This window comes from Aulonocara sp. 'chitande type north' Nkhata Bay, linkage group LG20 (genome assembly GCF_057382095.1).
Source record: "Aulonocara sp. 'chitande type north' Nkhata Bay isolate Kocher_YH1m ecotype deep benthic linkage group LG20, A_spYH_male_GT1.1, whole genome shotgun sequence".
Classification (NCBI taxonomy): Eukaryota; Metazoa; Chordata; class Actinopteri; order Cichliformes; family Cichlidae; genus Aulonocara; species Aulonocara sp. 'chitande type north' Nkhata Bay.
In genome coordinates this window covers 16,909,027-16,926,330 of record NC_141363.1, presented here as the reverse complement: position 1 = coordinate 16,926,330, position 17,304 = coordinate 16,909,027, and the positions used below count along the sequence as shown (strand labels likewise).

At 40.1% G+C, this 17,304-nt stretch overlaps 3 protein-coding genes across 6 annotated transcripts; 1 reads left to right on the top strand and 2 right to left on the bottom strand.

Moving 5' to 3' along the window:
• Nucleotides 1-259: 259 nt before the first annotated feature.
• On the top strand, nucleotides 260-6,738 carry LOC147305379 (uncharacterized). 4 transcript variants are annotated; one of them, XM_086278409.1, is made up of 9 exons: nucleotides 281-2,851; nucleotides 3,161-3,246; nucleotides 3,395-3,427; nucleotides 3,524-3,613; nucleotides 4,025-4,096; nucleotides 4,205-4,293; nucleotides 4,406-4,508; nucleotides 4,757-4,859; nucleotides 4,939-5,093. In XM_086278409.1, exons 1-9 carry the CDS (start codon nucleotides 2,806-2,808, stop codon nucleotides 5,076-5,078), a joined length of 762 nt encoding a protein of 253 aa, XP_086134535.1. In that variant the 5' UTR covers nucleotides 281-2,805; the 3' UTR covers nucleotides 5,079-5,093. The 4 variants fall into 4 exon arrangements, 3 of the variants coding, with proteins under 3 accessions (XP_086134535.1, XP_086134533.1, XP_086134536.1); XM_086278410.1 differs by lacking the exon at nucleotides 281-2,851 and adding an exon at nucleotides 6,640-6,738 and having other exon boundaries at nucleotides 2,956-3,246; nucleotides 4,939-4,991; XM_086278407.1 differs by lacking the exon at nucleotides 281-2,851 and having other exon boundaries at nucleotides 2,955-3,246; nucleotides 4,025-4,293; nucleotides 4,939-5,117.
• Nucleotides 6,739-10,227: 3,489 nt separating this feature from the next.
• LOC147305378 (uncharacterized) lies at nucleotides 10,228-11,420 on the bottom strand. Its single transcript, XM_086278045.1, has 2 exons — nucleotides 11,397-11,420; nucleotides 10,228-11,072 (listed from the first exon to the last, which is right to left on the bottom strand). The coding sequence occupies exons 1-2, from the start codon at nucleotides 11,418-11,420 to the stop codon at nucleotides 10,440-10,442; spliced, it is 657 nt and encodes a 218-aa protein (XP_086134171.1). The 3' UTR covers nucleotides 10,228-10,439.
• Nucleotides 11,421-12,900: 1,480 nt separating this feature from the next.
• Nucleotides 12,901-15,115, bottom strand: LOC147305377 (uncharacterized). The gene is made up of 3 exons (XM_086278044.1): nucleotides 15,095-15,115; nucleotides 14,263-14,429; nucleotides 12,901-13,348 (listed from the first exon to the last, which is right to left on the bottom strand). Exons 1-3 carry the CDS (start codon nucleotides 15,113-15,115, stop codon nucleotides 12,901-12,903), a joined length of 636 nt encoding a protein of 211 aa, XP_086134170.1.
• Between the last annotated feature and the right edge of the window lie 2,189 nt (nucleotides 15,116-17,304).

Below are 17,304 nucleotides of genomic sequence, written 5' to 3'. Positions count from 1 at the left end.
GCTTGGCAGTCATCCTTCCTTAACGGCATTCAGGACTTGGAGCTGACAGCTAGTGAAGAGTTAGATCTACTTGTACTGAGCTCTGTGTATTTTCTAACGCCTCAAATTGGGCCATAGGAGCAGTAGCTTATCTGAAAGTCATCACTACAGATGACAGCGTCAAGATGGTTTTGTACTCAGAAGAGCAAAGCTAGCTCCTAAACTTTTTCTTTATCCTTCACATTGAACTCTGTGGGGCAGCGCTGGCTGTCGAAATGGCAGAACTAATCCTCGAGGAGCTTGCCCTTAAACCTGATGCTATGAAGTTTTTTTTGTTTTGTTTTGTTTTGGGGGTTTTTGCGACAGTAACATAGTTCTTGGATACATCCACAATGAGACTAAACATTTTTATTGATATGTGCACAATCACGTTCACTGAATCCAACAGATGACTGCTCCTCACCAGTGGCACAGATCAAAATCCAACTGATCTCGCCACCATATCTGTTCCAGTGTCTCGACTGACAGAGACTGTCTGGGTTACAGTAAAGCTTCAAAGGTAAAGGAATGCAAGATGATGAATCAGTGAATCTTGTGTAATTAACCGGATTATTCGTCCAGAATTGCTGTGCGATGCTGACCTACAGCAGACAAGAGCTTCTGGACATCTGGACTCATAACTCCAACAGTTTTATCGCCGATCTCCGACTCATCCCAGAGATCTCCAGGACACCGGAGGCTGCCCACTCTCCCGGCCGGGCGGAAGTGCACGCAGACGGCGCCGAGATCGTAAACAAAGGCGAGGTAGGCGCGGAGGGCTACGGGCTAAGCTAAAGCTAACACCACACCGGCTGCTTTTACCCAGTATTTTCCTCGCCAATGTCCGTTCTCTGGCAAACAAAATGGATGAAATACGGCTCTCCATCACTAACAACAGACAGATTATGGACTCAAATGTCATGTTTTTCACCGAAACATGGTTGAACAACAGTTGCCCAGACAATGTTATCGAATTGGCAGGACGCCACACACACCGAGCCGACAGGCTAGCAGATGACTCCGGCAAGACCAGAGGTGGAGGTTTGTGCATTTATATTAACAATGCTTGGTGCATGAACTCCACTACTACTGAGAGTCACTGCTCACCTAATGCGGAGTTTTTAATGGTCAAATGCAGACCTTATTATCTCCCCAGAGAACTCACTTCGATCATACTCACTGCCGTGTATATCCCCCCCGACGCTAATGCTAGGTTGGCCATGAAAGAACTTTCTGCAGCCATTAACAAACACCAGAATAAACACCCCGAGGCTGCTTTTATTGTTGCTGGCAACTTCAACCACACCAACTTAAAGACAGTCCTCCCCAGATTTCACCAACATGTCTCCTGCCACACCAGAGGAGACTTTAGACCATGTGTATTCCAACCTGGCTGGAGCCTACAAAGCCACACCCCTCCCCCACATTGGACAATCGGACCATCTCTCCCTGTTCCACATCCACCCATCCACATTAAGGGGACGGCTGTGGACCGTGTGAGCAGCTTCAAGTTCCTGGGAGTCCACATCTCCGAGGATCTCATCTGGACGACCAACTGCTCCAAGCTGGTCAAGAAGGCTCACCAGCGCCTCTTCTTCTTGAGGACTCTGAGGAAGAACCACCTGTCCTCAGACATCCTGGTGAACTTCTATCGCTGCACCATCGAGAGCATCCTGACCAACTGTATAACAGTCTGGTACAGGAACTGCTCTGCCTCGGACCGGAAGGCGTTGCAGAGGGTCGTGAAAACTGCCCAGCGCATCGCCAGAGCACCACTTCCTGCCATAAAAGACATCTACAGGAAGCGGTGTCTGAAAAGGGCTGGGAAAATCATCAAAGACCCCAGTCACCCATCACATGGACCCTTCACCCTCCTGCACTCTGGGAGGCGCTACAGGAGCCTCCGGACTAAGACCACCAGGTACCGGAACAGCTTCTTCCCCACAGCTGTCAGACTCCTGAACTCTGCCTCCTGACATCTGACCCACGTTAAACTCATGGACTGAACATACACACACACACACACACAACCACCTACACACACACACAATGGACAACTGTACCCTCAAACGGACGATCTGATATCCTCGTGTTGGCCTTGTTCCCACATCATCATAATTAATGTTGTTCCAGGTTCAACGTTGCAAGTGACCAATCACCTTCTTGTGACGTCATTCCTTTGTGACTTCGAAATACCCACCTTCGAGTATTTCGAAATACAAGTGAAGAAGCGAGAAACCGCCGCCTGTCCGCCGAATTTGAAGTAAATTTAGGATACTTTTCTTTAATAAACGGTAAGCATTATACATATGTTCCTCACTTGGCTTGCTGTTTGTTTGCTAGTGATAGGCTACTTGACGACAGCATTAGCTAACCAGTGTTCTCTAGACCAGCGTTCCCCAACTTTTTGGGTGTTTCGTGGCCCGGGGGTTGGGTCAGGCAAAATTGCAGTAGCTTCCCTGATCATTTTAGAAACATAAGTGAAGAGAATTTGAACTAAAAGGCCTAGACTAATGGTTGTTTGCTGAATCTATGAATCAAACTATCACCTGGAAACATAATTAACTGGTCCATAGCTGTGAAACTGGACATGAGTTCTTGATTCTATGGAGATTAACAGTAATCCAGAAATTTACAAATTTGTCCTGGGACATCGTGTAAATGTTGTCCCAGGGACATCGTGTAGATGTTGTCCCTGGGACATCGTGTGATAGCTTGTTAATAATGGAATGAAAATTATTGATTGTTATTAACTTGTGAAAAAGAAGTGTAACAAATCCACATGTTATGTTCTTACATCCTTACAGAAACTGTGACTCCTTCACAATGTCAGGTAAATATCAACGCATGTTGAATAATCAACCAATCAAGCCTTTTATTATCACATGCAATGTTACACGTACAACTGCAATAAAAATTTCACCCCCTAATGACCATACATATATTGCTTAAAAATCACATTGGGAAGACAGGTCGGAAACAGTTAGGAAGGTCAGAAAACAATTTAATTAATAGATGAGGGGAGAGGAGGAGAAAAAAGAACTACAACCAGACAAAGCTCCTAGAAGACTGAAATGGATGATGGTTGCAGCATGCAAAAAGAAAATGATATCTGTTGACTACAGCATATGCTTTCTCACAGATTACCTTGTGGGAGTAGCTGGACCAAACTCTATTGGTATTTCAAGTTTGAAATCCCTGTTTGACCAGACAAACATTTCAGATGAGGTACCTCTTGACATAAACATCCTTTTATGTTGTCATAAAACTAATGTTAAATTCTGCTTTAAATACACTTTATTGTACAATTTACTTAATGAATCGTATTCCTTAGTTCTGTTTTTATTTGTATGTATTTATTTATTTGTTTTATAAGGTAATAGATGGCCTAATCTATTTGCACTGTGAGGTATGTTGAAAAGCTGGTTTGATCATAATGACATAGCATGTTTATGTTTTTTGTAATGTATTTGAAAATATAGGTGTATTTATGTTATTTTTATAGAATTTCCCTCACATTTATCCAATACCAAGCCAAATCACTGGAAAAATTTTGGATGGGTCCACAAGAGCACAAAGTGCATACTTTTTGAAGGTATGACTTGGACTGTGGTAACTATGTTCTTATCACAAAGGGTTTATAAGTTGCCACTATAAACAAACAGCATTTTCCAAAATTGAAACCTTGTCAGAAGAACCTGAAAAATATGTTTCTGAAACCTTTTCTGTGTAAAGACTTGCTCAAAAGCAATGCACACAGATTAAAACATTTCTGTCTTGGCCAACTGATAAAGAACACCAAAAATTGAGTGGTGCGTGTTGAGTCTGTGGTCTTGATTTGTTTCGTACACACTATAGAACTTAATTAATGTAAACAAAAAATGACACTTTCTGTATGTTTGTGTATCTGCAGAATTAATTACAAGTCTCACCTGACAAGCTTTCGCAGTTTTGCAGTGTCATTCTTGACAGAAAAACATACTTGTCACATTCTTTTTATTTCCAGAAAAACATCTTTCAGATGTATGAGAAATTGATTGGAGCCTGTCTGGAAAACGGCAGCCACTGGACCTTGTTTGTTAGTTGCACAGATTTTGCACTCTCTCTAGTGCATGATACTTTTCAGTGTCCCTCATTAGGAAAGCTCAAGGCCCAAGCCTACCATATCCATCTTTTTACAAAACAGTTTTGTGACATACCCAAGAGGACCATAGTCTATATGAATTCATTTGGAGAGTCGGAGGTCAGAAAAAGTGCGGTGTTGAAAAACTGGAGGTAATTAATTAACATATTTAACATAACATATTTAATTTAATTGAAATCATTACCGAACGTGGTTATTGATTTCTCTATATGCTTTTTATTTGTAATAACTGCGATCTCTCAGCTCATTTGCTTCAGCAAGAGGCTGCACTGGAGAGTGGACTTTGTCACATGTGAGCCACCCACATCAACAGGATGGGAACTCATGTGGAGTGCATGTCATAATGGTACTGAAAACTATAGCTTTAACCTATATAAGTAATGTTTACATTTTTGCCTATTCAGTTTTTAAAGCCTTAGAGGCAGGATGGTAAAATCTAAAAAATTTTTGTAGATTGAACCATTTCAGCAGTAATGCTTTGCTTTGGTTGCTCTGTTTTTTTTTCTCGGGGGGGGGGGGGTTAAAAAAAACCCATTTCTTTGTTAATCTAATTTTTTTTTGTTCTTTTTTTTTTTCTTCTTCGTCAATTATTAGTTTGCCCAATCTCTCATTGACGGTAAAACACAAGTGGAGGAGTACAACACTGAAATCCCAAAGCTCAGGTCCCGACTTTGCCACTACTTATTTTCCTCAATAGGTAAAGATAAAATTAGCCGCCTTCTTTTTCTCTAACATTGGAAAATGTAACTTGTACTTAAACAAATTATTTTTTGCAGATCGAACTAGGAAGTGCAGTCAGTGCTGGTGTGTGATTGCAGCCAAAGACCGGGTACACTACAGGGAGTGCAGAATTATTAGGCAAGTTGTATTTCTGAGGAATAATTTTATTATTGAACAACAACCATGTTCTCAATGAACCCAAAAAACTCATTAATATCAAAGCTGAATGTTTTTGGAAGTAGTTTTTAGTTTGCTTTTAGTTTTAGCTATTTTAGGGGGATATCTGTGTGTGCAGGTGACTATTACTGTGCATAATTATTAGGCAACTTAACAAAAAACAAATATATACCCATTTCAATTATTTATTTTTACCAGTGACACCAATATAACATCTCCACATTCACAAATATACATTTCTGACATTCAAAAACAAAACAAAAACAAATCAGCGACCAATATAGCCACCTTTCTTTACAAGGACACTCAAAAGCCTGCCATCCATGGATTCTGTCAGTGTTTTGATCTGTTCACCATCAACATTGCGTGCAGCAGCAACCACAGCCTCCCAGACACTGTTCAGAGAGGTGTACTGTTTTCCCTCCTTGTAAATCTCACATTTGATGATGGACCACAGGTTCTCAATGGGGTTCAGATCAGGTGAACAAGGAGGCCATGTCATTAGTTTTTCTTCTTTTATACCCTTTCTTGCCAGCCACGCTGTGGAGTACTTGGACGCGTGTGATGGAGCATTGTCCTGCATGAAAATCATGTTTTTCTTGAAGGATGCAGACTTCTTCCTGTACCACTGCTTGAAGAAGGTGTCTTCCAGAAACTGGCAGTAGGACTGGGAGTTGAGCTTGACTCCATCCTCAACCCAAAAAGATGATACCAGCCCAAACCAGTACTCCACCTCCACCTTGCTGGCGTCTGAGTCGGACTGGAGCTCTCTGCCCTTTACCAATCCAGCCACGGGCCCATCCATCTGGCCCATCAAGACTCACTCTCATTTCATCAGTCCATAAAACCTTAGAAAAACCAGTCTTGAGATATTTCTTGGCCCAGTCTTGACGTTTCAGCTTGTGTGTCTTGTTCAGTGGTGGTCGTCTTTCAGCCTTTCTTACCTTGGCCATGTCTCTGAGTATTGCACACCTTGTGCTTTTGGGCACTCCAGTGATGTTGCAGCTCTGAAATATGGCCAAACTGGTGGCAAGTGGCATCTTGGCAGCTGCACGCTTGACTTTTCTCAGTTCATGGGCAGTTATTTTGTGCCTTGGTTTTTCCACATGCTTCTTGCAACCCTGTTGACTATTTTGAATGAAACACTTGATTGTTCGATGATCACGCTTCAGAAGCTTTGCAATTTTGAGACTGCTGCATCCCTCTGCAAGATATCTCACTATTTTTGACTTTTCTGAGCCTGTCAAGTCCTTCTTTTGACCCATTTTGCCAAAGGAAAGGACGTTGCCTAATAATTATGCACACCTGATATAGGGTGTTGATGTCATTAGACCACACCCCTTCTCATTACAGAGTTGCACATCACCTAATATGCTTAATTGGTAGTAGGCTTTCGAGCCTATACAGCTTGGAGTAAGACAACATGCATGAAGAGGATGATGTGGACAAAATACTCATTTGCCTAATAATTCTGCACTCCCTGTATGACATGTCCTTAGCCATATAGATTGTTTATATAATGGACTTTGTTCATTTGTTTTTTGTTTGTTTATTTCTTCTTCTTTTTTTTAAATTCACAGGTGCAGTGCCAGAAATGTGGTGCATACAAGCACATGCGTTGTTCAAAGTCTGTTTGTGGCATCTGTATCTTCTGTGAGAGTAAGTCACAATATAACTAAACAATGTCCAAAAATGTTTAAAGTGAAATTTTTTTCGTAATTTTGCCTTTGCACACCAGGACTGTGCAATTAAAGTGGACGTTTCAAGATCCAGTTTTTACACAAAACTATTTTAGACATAACTGTGTCGTAGTGTGGGGATTTCCCTTCACAATTAAATTGATATAGTGCTGTTTATATCATTCTTCTTTATGTAACAGCACATTGCAGCACAGCAGAGGGAAAGGAGTTGTGCAGCATAGTAGGTGGCTATACAGGAGGAGCAACAGAAGTAGCCAGTGAAGAATGTCATCAGGGAAAGCATCAGGCAGCAAATGACAAAGGAAAAGTTCCTAAGGGAGAGAACATCTGCAGCAAATCGACAAGTAACAGTGAGATAGGAAGACTGACAGTCAGAGATGAAGGTACAAAGACTGAAAGAGATGAAGGTACACAGACTGAAAGAGATGAAGGTACACAGACTGAAAGAGATGAAGGTACACAGACTGAAAGAGATGAAGGTACACAGACTGAAAGAGATGAAGGTACACAGACTGAAAGAGATGAAGGTACACAGACTGAAGACAAAGAAAAAGAAACAGAAGTATACGGCACAAGTCTGAGTACAGATAATGCTGCTGATGATGATGTTGACAGGATCCATGCAGATAAACTGATTCAGAAGGAACTAGTACAGTTTACAGAGGGCATGGTCGCTCATCTGTACCAAGCTCAAAAAAGAAAACCTACACAATAACAGAAGACGAGATCAAGCGCAGAATCAACGCAGAGAACATGTCAGTTCATGTTTTCAGAGGTTTGATTGGGGTAGGTATACATTTCGTGATTTTGATGTCACCTGAAATAAATCCGGGTTACTCGTATCAATGAAGTGACAATGTGGCTGGAAATTGTGCATTTGCTGCAATATATACACAATTACACCATGTAAACAAAAGCATTTAACTTTGTTTGTGTGTGTGTGTCTCTCTCTGCTCTTTTGGTGTTTGCACTTTTTCTTTTTTAGGGCCGTAAAGCCAAACTGCCCGCAATGATTCTTGACAGGCCTAAGAAGGCCAAAACTAAAGTAACAGTGTTTAGTGTTCTGAGTGAAGAGGAGGCTGGGGAGCTAGCCCTCGGGTTTGCCGGAAGATTGGCCTGCGATGTCACAAGAGACATGGTCTGTAAAGGCATCGACCATTCAAGTGCTGATATGACAAAGTAAGTTAGTAAAATAATATGAAAGTATCTTTTTTTGTATTATTTGTCATTTCCCCGTATTTGGGTTATTGGTATAATATTGTTAATCTTACTTTCTAATAACAGACAGACTCTTTGCAAAATCCAACACAACCTTAAACATGAACTGACTGATTCCTCAACCTTCAGTTTGCTGACACACACCTTTGGCCCTGCTGCACTGGATTCTGTCATTTCGTTCCTGTGTGAAAAACTTGATCTTGTCTCTTAAATAATGAAACCTTTTGTTTGTTCTGTAAATCAGAATCTTGAAAATTGTTCACTGTTGTTCTAAGTTTGTGTCAAGTTAACTATTTGGCAAAAATGTTTGGTTCCTAATCCAAACAGCATAATGACTGTTCTAACACATATCTTAAAAATACTACAAAGAAAGAAAATTATCACATATGCTTCAATATGAATGTAATTGTGTCACACTCGGTTTGTAGTAGCTTTCCTGTTTTATTTTGAGTTTTGGTATGTTTACACTGTTGTCATTTTTATTTCCGTTGTGTTCGTCTTCCCTTATTAGTTTTACTGTATTTAATTAGTCTGATTTAATAACTTATAATTATTTACTTTCCAGTGTGTATATATGCTCCTCATTTGGATTATCGTTTGTTTGAGTTCTGCCTGTCTTTTCTATTAAAGATTTGGACTTTTTTATTCTGTGCAATTGGTAATTGACTGGGTTTAATTTAGTGGCCTGGAAAAGAGGCCCCAGGGATCTGGTCATTTTAACCCCCTAAGACCCGAAATCTTCCATGGCATGCATTTTTAATTTCCATCCATCCATCCATTCACTTCCGCTTATCCTTTTCAGGGTCGCGGGGGGCGGTGGAGCCTATCCCAGCTGTCATAGGGCGAGAGGCGGGGTACACCCTGGACAGGTCGCCAGTCTGTCGCAGGGCCAACACACAGGGACAGACAACCATTCGCACTCACATTCACACCTAGTGACAATTTGGATTATCCAATTAACCTATCCCCACAAGCTGCATGTCTTTGGACGGTGGGAGGAAGCCGGAGTACCCGGAGGGAACCCACGCAAACACGGGGAGAACATGCAAACTCCACACAGAAAGACCCCGGCCTGATGGTGGAATTGAACTCAGGACCTTCTTGCTGTGCGGCAACAGTGCTAACCACCGTGCCACCGTGCTGCCTGCATTTTTAATTTCTCTTTGATATTTGGGCCGATTGGAACCCGATGAATGTAAAAAGAAAGAATTACCAGATTTATTTTTTTTTTTTACCTAATTTTTGTTTCTGAGAAAAATGAGAGCCACATATGAGGACATTCATTTGAAATTTTGATAGAACAGTTGCAGTATAATGTCCTCGTAACTGTATATCAGGCACTTGTTGATCAAGATTTAGTATTTTGGTCTAAATAACCCAAAATGCGATGTCCACATATGCGGACGCCAGGTCCTAGGAGGTTAAAGGCTGGAGTAAAGTGTTAGAGCTATTTATACCTATGTAAACTTTTATACACTGGTTTTTACCTGTCTTGTTTCAGAAAGGTTTAAAAGGGTAATGTACACAGTTTATTTGTTTATTTATTTATTTGTTTGAATTCAACATATTTTATTAAAGTAATTGAGCTTGAACACAGAAAAAACTGAATCAAATAATCATAAAATCAAATCACTTGCACTATACTGAAGTCTAATCTACTCTGAGCTAATGCCGGTTTCCAACACTAATGATCGGGTGAAGGAGAGAGATGAGGGTGTGCACGGCCACTGGTGCTCTTATCCCCCGTTCTTTGTGATACAATCCAACAGGAAAGCAATCAAACCCTTGGACATTAGCCAAGTTAACATTCACAAATATATACACACGGAGGAACTCTGAGCCCCAATGTCAGCATTAGCACAAACATGCCACTTCATACCAAATCTCAGTGTGAGGTCAGGTATTAGTCTCATTCCATTATTCTGGCTATATTTTCTTACTCATCATTACTATTAAACTTACACTTAAGACTAACTATTAACAAAATCACACCCCGATAACTCTATTATTACACTTTGTATTTAATCATAAAAAGGCTGGATGTTGAAACCTTTTACTTCTATTTTGTATGAGCCGGGGGTTCTCAACAGCTGATACTCTATGTCCAAAAAGTGACAGGTATCGTTTTATGGAGCAAAAAACTAAAGAGCGCATATTTTATAAATAATACCAACAATTAAAAAATGCAGACCTTTAATAGTAATAAGTAATCCTTTATTTATAATGCATAGCAATATAAAAATAGTAACATATGAAAATATTACAATTGGCACAGATGAATTTGTATCAAAAACAGCAACCAAGCCAAAGTAATGAATAACACACATAAATAACAACTGCTTGAGAGAGCAAACAATTTCTTTTCATCTGTTCCTTGGCAGAAAGTTAAGACAGCTATTCAGCTTTAGGTTTCAATAAACAGAAGTAATGGATGCAGTCCCTTTGAAATGTCACACAAAAGTCTACTTGTGCATATACTTAGCTTTAACTCTTCTCTTTTTTGTTTTGTATTCCAAAAGGTTTTCATTTTCTCCAGAGGCTGTCTCTCTTTCAGTGGTTATCGACTGTTCACATTCATTTTCACAGACTGTTGGAATGTCGATGCTGGCCGAACGTTTCTTGCTAGAATGCAATGGCCTAATTTTGCGTGCATTATCTGTCGTCTTTATTTCGTACTGGCATATACTTTTGCCTACTTCTTGTTTTGTTTTTAAGACATTTGTATGCAGTTCATCTATCATTGCAGTAATACCCTCTGGAATGAATGCCCACTGTTTAACTGTGTCTAAAACAGCATTTAGTTTTCCAACCGCATCTTCTGTGCATTTTTTTTCTGTGCTTTCAACTACAGGAGTGTCATTCAAAGTTGATAGAGGACTTTTCAGAGAGTTTTTCATTTGTTTAAAATGGCTACAAGCCACCTTCAGGCAAGCACATGTGTTATAGTGAGAGAACGTACAACAAGTGCACTGAAGTGTTTCAGCCGATGCAAAAAAACACAGATTTCCAAACAAACTTGACATTTTTATCACTTTCAAGTCCTCACAGTGTACAAAGTAATGCCTTTCTTTCACTGCAATTCTTGCCAAGGTAGAAATGTGTCACGGTTCTGGGTCAATTTGACCCAGTATTTTGAGTTGTCATGTTTTTGCAGGTTTAGTTTAGTTCCATGTGTCATTTTCTGTCTGTCTCTCTATGTCGAGTCTGCGTCTTAGTGTGATGGTTTCTTGTTCCTGTTTTATTGTGAAGGTCTGCATCTCATGTGAGTGTGTTCAGTTTTACCTCTGTCTCGTCTTGTTGATTATTCCCAGCTGTGTCCACCACCTGTGTGTAATTCCCCTGTGTTTCTCTGTGTGTATTTAAGTCGTGTCCTCTGTCATTGTAGTTGCTGGTCCGTCTGTGTATCCACCATGTCGCACCCGTGTGGTCTCCCTGCTGGCCATCGTCGATCTCCTCTGCTTGTTCTCATTCTTGTCCAGGTTTGTGCTCTGTAGTTTAGTTGTCTCCAGTCTAGTTTAGTTAGTGCTCCAATTAGTGATGGGCAGATGAAGCCCCATGAAGCACTGAAGCTTTTCATCCAATTGGTTCACCCCAACGCGAAGCTTCATGAAGCTTCATTTGCTCTAGCAGGACACCTACTGGACGTAAAAATAATAGCTGGCATGAATTTGAAGAGTGTGGCATTTTGCACACAGCCTGTAAATGTCAACAACAAAAGGAGTGTGTAAAACATGTATATTGTAGTGATGGCAGTATACTGTGTATATTTATAGTGGCAGTATGGGAAATGATTATTTGGAAATGCTTGAAATGGAAATGATCATTTACTGTGAGGTGAGGTGTGGTTGGGGTGTGGACAGTGGTTGTGCTTTTGTAACGTTGAGGTATGGACAGCTACACACTGAGGCTTTGAGCCTCAGTCCTGCCTGTTCACATTTTATTCTGTAAAAACAAAATTTTCACTGCTTTTATTACCTTTTTAGTGGGGAGAACATAGCTAGGATTTAATGATTTAACAAATCTTTTGAATCCTTTGTCCTCCACAATGCTAAATAGCTGGGAGTCCTCAATCACCATGCTGACCAGGTCTTCATCTATTTGAGATTGTTCTCCTGAGGAAAGACAATAAAGATAAAGCACAAATATAAATATCACACACGTAACTTATAACAGTTGTATAATATTGTTATATCATTTAGTAACATTACTGCATCCTATATTATCATTGCATTTGATGGCTCACCTGGTCTTGCTCCACAATCGGTGTCCCCCTTATTCTCATGCAAAGCTCTGTAGTGCCTAAGCATGGATGAGGTGTTGTTGTTATATCCCAGCTCCCTGGCACATAGCAAACACTTCACCTTGTACAAAAGTCAAGACAGCTCAACATAAATTGTATTGCACCATCAGTATCATGAAAATACATCTTCTGTAGAAATTTACATACCTTGTTGGGAGGAATAAGAGCAAAATGTTCCCACACAGGGGAGGACATCCTCCTCTTCTTAGCTGGCTCCATTCTCTCCTGACTTTCCTCACTCTCATAAACCTCCAAACGGTCTCCAAACTCTCACTAACCGCAACTCTCCATCAAACACCCACATTTTTGAATGAAGTCTGAGGGGTTTATATCGCTGTCATATCTCGCGGCAAAGTTCGAACCACTTCATGAACCAGTCACGTGGTACAGCTGGGCAGCGAGGCTTCGGACGTCATCATTTTCAGCTCCTCCCATAAATGAAGCAAGCCTCGATACGCGCTTCGCGGAAACGCCCCCTCCATTACTCGACACACGCTCCGAAGCCTCGATACAGAACGTCCCATCACTAGCTCCAATTGCTGTTTGTCCATATCTATTTTGTGTTCAATAAACCACCTTCACTTCTCCACTACTGCCTGCGATTGGATCCACATTTATTATTTTCACACGGCTCTCCTCACCCGCAGTGACAAAATGTCTGTTTCCATGTTTGGATAGATGTCATTGTCAACCTCTGCTAATTTTGCAAGTAACACTAGATGCTTGCAAAGAAGTCCTTGTAAGCCATATGTACAGTTGCAGTAGGACTCAACAGGGCAGACATCATACACAATGTCTTCTCTTGACTCAGATGGGACTTGATATGCATTAACTCCATGGCTGTTCTTGACTGTAATTTTAAGAGCCCAACCACTTTCCATCAGTTTTGACGCAGAGTCTGAAACTTGAGACAAGGTGTCAGCAAACCTGTTTTTCATGTGGCCCACATCTTGCAGGGTTTTTATGACTGAGAAGTAGTCGTCGGCCTTCCCTAGGAGCACTTCAATCAGATCATCCAGACGCCTATTCTTGTAGCCAGATAAAAACTGGTATTTCAGGCGGTGGAAAAATCTGAAAAACAGTTATTTGAAATGATTAGTAACTATAATTGAAGGAATTTAAAGTTTAAATCAAGACTGTATTATTTCTTTAAAAAAATTGGTATACCTATTGCACACGTCTTTTATAAAGGAATGCTCTGTTCCGGTTTAGCTGATTTAGGCAAATCCACCTACGCTGTTTTGGGGTTTTTTTTGTTTGTGATAACATAAAAAAACACTGCTAGAATTTAAAGGATTTGCCTAAAACCTGTTCTGGCAATGATATGAAGAACCTACTCAGTTTAGCCTCTTGGATTAATGCATTGTTAAGGAAAATGTTCTAAAACACTTCTTCAGTAAAGACTCAGAGAAGAGAAACACACAGAACGTCTTGCTAGCAAGGGCAGCCTCCAGACAGAGAGACTCGCGCTGAGCACTGCCCCTGTCTTTATTTTATACTTCTGTGTGTGTGTGTGTGTGTGTGTCCTGCTGATCAAAGGGTCATATAACATGAAGGCACAAAAGGTACATCCTTGGTCACAAAGAGGGCAGTCTCCCCCTCACCCTAAATAACATGGTGAGGAAGTCCAGCAGTTCATCTATATGTAAAGAAGCACTTAAACTAAAACAGACATAGCTACGTTAATCCTACCGTAAAACAATAAAACAAGGTACGAACTCTCATGCTCCCAGGACATGGGGGTGCATTCCTGGAGTGCACACCAAGCCTGCAGCCTGTTAGAGATCACACACAATTGATTATATAGCTCTAAGTATACATGGTTGAATATTTCCTAATACAAATAACTACATGCAGTATTCTATCATATGCAAACTTATATCACTAAAAGATTATACTGACTACTAAATACAATTTTCCATTGACATGCATAATATCTTTTTTTTAGCAATACAATTGAATGAGGGCAAAATAATAAATCATACCTTTCAATCACATTGTTTGTTTCAGAGCGAGCGTGACTGAAGCGACGGCTGTAGTCACACCACATGTGGCCAATGCCTTCCCAGTGCTTCTGAAAATACTGGCACACCAAAGGGTATTGCCTAAATGTCTGGCAGAACTCTGCTGATGTGATTTTAAAGTCGTCCTCCTAAGAGAATTGGATGCAACAGAATATATTTCAATCCATTTAACAGACCTATTGAAATCTTTAATATTATGTATTGAAGCCCTTTTCCTTTTATTGAATAACATTAAGAATTTTAAGTTATTAATAATATGTCGTGTTTTTGTATTAGGAAGCAATTATTTCTTCCCTTACAATGGCTAAGAAGGAACACTAAACCTATAAGCATATTTGGTTTCAGCATCTGTCTGTGAAAGAATCCCACTCACAAGTTCTACTGCACAGTGGGTGACACAATGATGGTCTGCACAGCTTAAGTACTTGTTTTGATAAGCAAGATAAGAAGCCAGTTTTAGAAATTGTTTCAAAATCTATTTTGTATCTCTCTGTAACTTTTTTTAGCAACTGAAAGTTATTATGCTCTTAGTGTAATCAAGAAATCAAAATGTGAAATAGACAAATTACACTTACAGATGTGCAAGCTTTCGGCTTACAAAAGAAAGAAATGATTTCATTTCTCTTTTGGGTGTTAGAAAGCCCATGGACCCCGGACTCTGATTTTGAAAGCCATCGATTAACAGCCTGTGAATGTCAGAGGAAAAAAAGTTAATCTGGAGAGAGAGACAGAGGAGCAGCTGTACAAAAAGCATAAAAGAAAGCTGACGTCCAAAAATAACTTTGTCACTCACTGGACAAGAGGACCTGTGCATTACAGAAATCAACCAGGCAAACATATTTTTAAATGTCAAAAAGAGCTTTGGGAAGCAGCCACCAGAAGATGAGTGCACTGTGGTCTTAAATGGATGGACATAGTCACTCACCATTTTATCCCTTTATATTCATTAACCTGAGTAGGTGAATATCACAATGAGGCAAATCATAACAACAGGACCCTGTTGTAAAAATGTGTTTCAGTTGCATCTTAGACAACGTGAAAAGAAAACAATGTGGTTTACCTGCAGGACATGGTACCAGCATAGAAGGATAGCTGACTCTGGAAAAACCTTCTGCAAAGCATTTATTTCCGCAAAGTCTTTGTCAACCATAAATGCTCTACAGAAAAAAATGAAAATGTTTTTGCTATCTCAAAGCACCACTTCAATGCCAAATTAAACATTTCAACTCACAAGTAGTTATATAAAATACTGCATACAGCCTATAGGAATAACTTTAACAACTGGAAAGGAAAGTTTTTTGCAGCCCATGCTGCAGCTATAGCATTAGATTCTGGCATGTTATAACTTTTTTGAAAAGGAATTATTTCAAAATTAATAGCTGTCAATGTATTATTTACCTCGGGGAAGTTGGGAAATGCTCACAAACTATTCCAAGAACAGTTTCCAGGGTTTTCTGACTTTCGTTGCTGACAATAGCATAGGCCACAGGGACTCCATGCCCATGATCATCTCTTACAACAAGTGTGAATAAGGGAAATGAATACTGGTTAACACAGTGTGTGTTGTCAACAAATACTAACTGTTTTGCATAGTTCTCCATGTTTGATTTCATTACAGGTGTCTGCAAAACAATCATTAGTTCTTGGTCAGATGTGTATGGTTGATAGAAGAGAACATGTTCTTGATGTTTTCCATTAAGTAAGGTATGTACACTTTGACTGTCTCCACAGTTAAAGTGCTTCTTCCTCATCATGCAGGTTCTAACACTGTCAATGTCACGTGGTGTGACAAAATGCTCTCTGTTGTGAAGATCTCTGTGTTCATGTTCTTTGGCCCATTTATGACATTCAGTTAGTATGATGGCTGGCTTAGTTCCAAGGGAAAGCAGTTCCTCAATGTTCCTCCTCAAATCACTGGAAATATTGTTGAAATGTGTGTCTTTTGGGTCCGAAGGATCATGCCCATCATGCTTATCATATGTACGCTGCACGATGACTGTGTGGTCTTTCCAACATTTGAGTACTTTAAATGAAACATAGGCCTTACAGCCCACTGCTCTGTAGCTGTTTCGACTTTTTTTCCCAGCTCTGATGCAGTTGAATTTGTAATAGTCTCTTTTCCTGTCTTTACCTGAGGCCACATTTAAACATTTATAATGTCCATGAAGGGTTAATGAGTTCAATTTTTCTAACACAACACTGAATGGGTCCTCCTGGCATTGTGACACATGCACACAAAGTTGTCTATCTTTTCCAGTTCTTTTTTTTTTTCGTCATTCAGAACACTTCTTCTAATTATATCGTCCATTTCTGGTGGAAAAATAACAAAGGTTTAATTAGTCAATATTCATTAATTCATTTTAACTTGTTTTGGGGTTTTTTGCAATACAATGTAAATATTAAATATAATATTAAAATATATATAGATATATAGATATAGATAGATAGATAGATAGATAGATAGATAGATAGATAGATAGATAGATAGATATATCTCAAAACAAACAGGGGCTAAAAGAAGCTATGGTATGTCTCTGGCAGCTTTAACATGATGTCCCAGGGACAACATGATGAGATAGCCTTTATTTGTCAGTTGCAGGTCTTTTGCCCACAACCGAGATGACAGACCTTGCCGACCGTACATACAATACAAACATCACATTGGGGAGACAGGTCAGGCCAGGTAGCGAGGAAAAAAAACATTGAAATGTGCAACACAAAAGGATAATACAGGAATGCACAGGTATCAACACACCATAACACAATAAACACAGACAAGCAACATGGGAAAGAGTTCCAGTGTGTACATCTGATCTGGGACCGCTACAATCTTTCGACTGCGCCTCCAGCTGACCCAATGTCCACATCATGGGGGAGGTAAGCGTTGGAGGTGGCGTTGGATCCGGGGTAGGGAGGGTGATGCGTCAGTGAGTGCTTATCAGTGTCAGTATATGTATGTGTGTGCGTGTCCATAGTTCAGTGGAGGCTTAAATGTTGTGTCCT

What these genes read in the sequence shown, in the direction of transcription:
- LOC147305379 (XM_086278407.1), top strand. Translation starts at nt 3,034, where the DNA reads ATGAGGGGAGAGGAGGAGAAAAAAGAACTACAACCAGACAAAGCTCCT. An exon ending in TAATCTATTTGCACTGTGAG is followed by an intron (nt 3,428 to 3,523) that starts GTATGTTGAAAA and finishes TTATTTTTATAG; the next exon opens with AATTTCCCTCACATTTATCC. An exon ending in GCGGTGTTGAAAAACTGGAG is followed by an intron (nt 4,294 to 4,405) that starts GTAATTAATTAA and finishes GCGATCTCTCAG; the next exon opens with CTCATTTGCTTCAGCAAGAG.
- LOC147305378 (XM_086278045.1), bottom strand. Translation starts at nt 11,420, where the DNA reads ATGGCCAGCAGGGAGACCACACGG. An exon ending in CCAGCAGGGAGACCACACGG is followed by an intron (nt 11,073 to 11,396) that starts GTGCGACATGGT and finishes CCGTGACACATT; the next exon opens with TCTACCTTGGCAAGAATTGC.
- LOC147305377 (XM_086278044.1), bottom strand. Translation starts at nt 15,115, where the DNA reads ATGCACAGGTCCTCTTGTCCA. An exon ending in TGCACAGGTCCTCTTGTCCA is followed by an intron (nt 14,430 to 15,094) that starts GTGAGTGACAAA and finishes CAATTCTCTTAG; the next exon opens with GAGGACGACTTTAAAATCAC. An exon ending in ACAAACAATGTGATTGAAAG is followed by an intron (nt 13,349 to 14,262) that starts GTATGATTTATT and finishes ACTGTTTTTCAG; the next exon opens with ATTTTTCCACCGCCTGAAAT.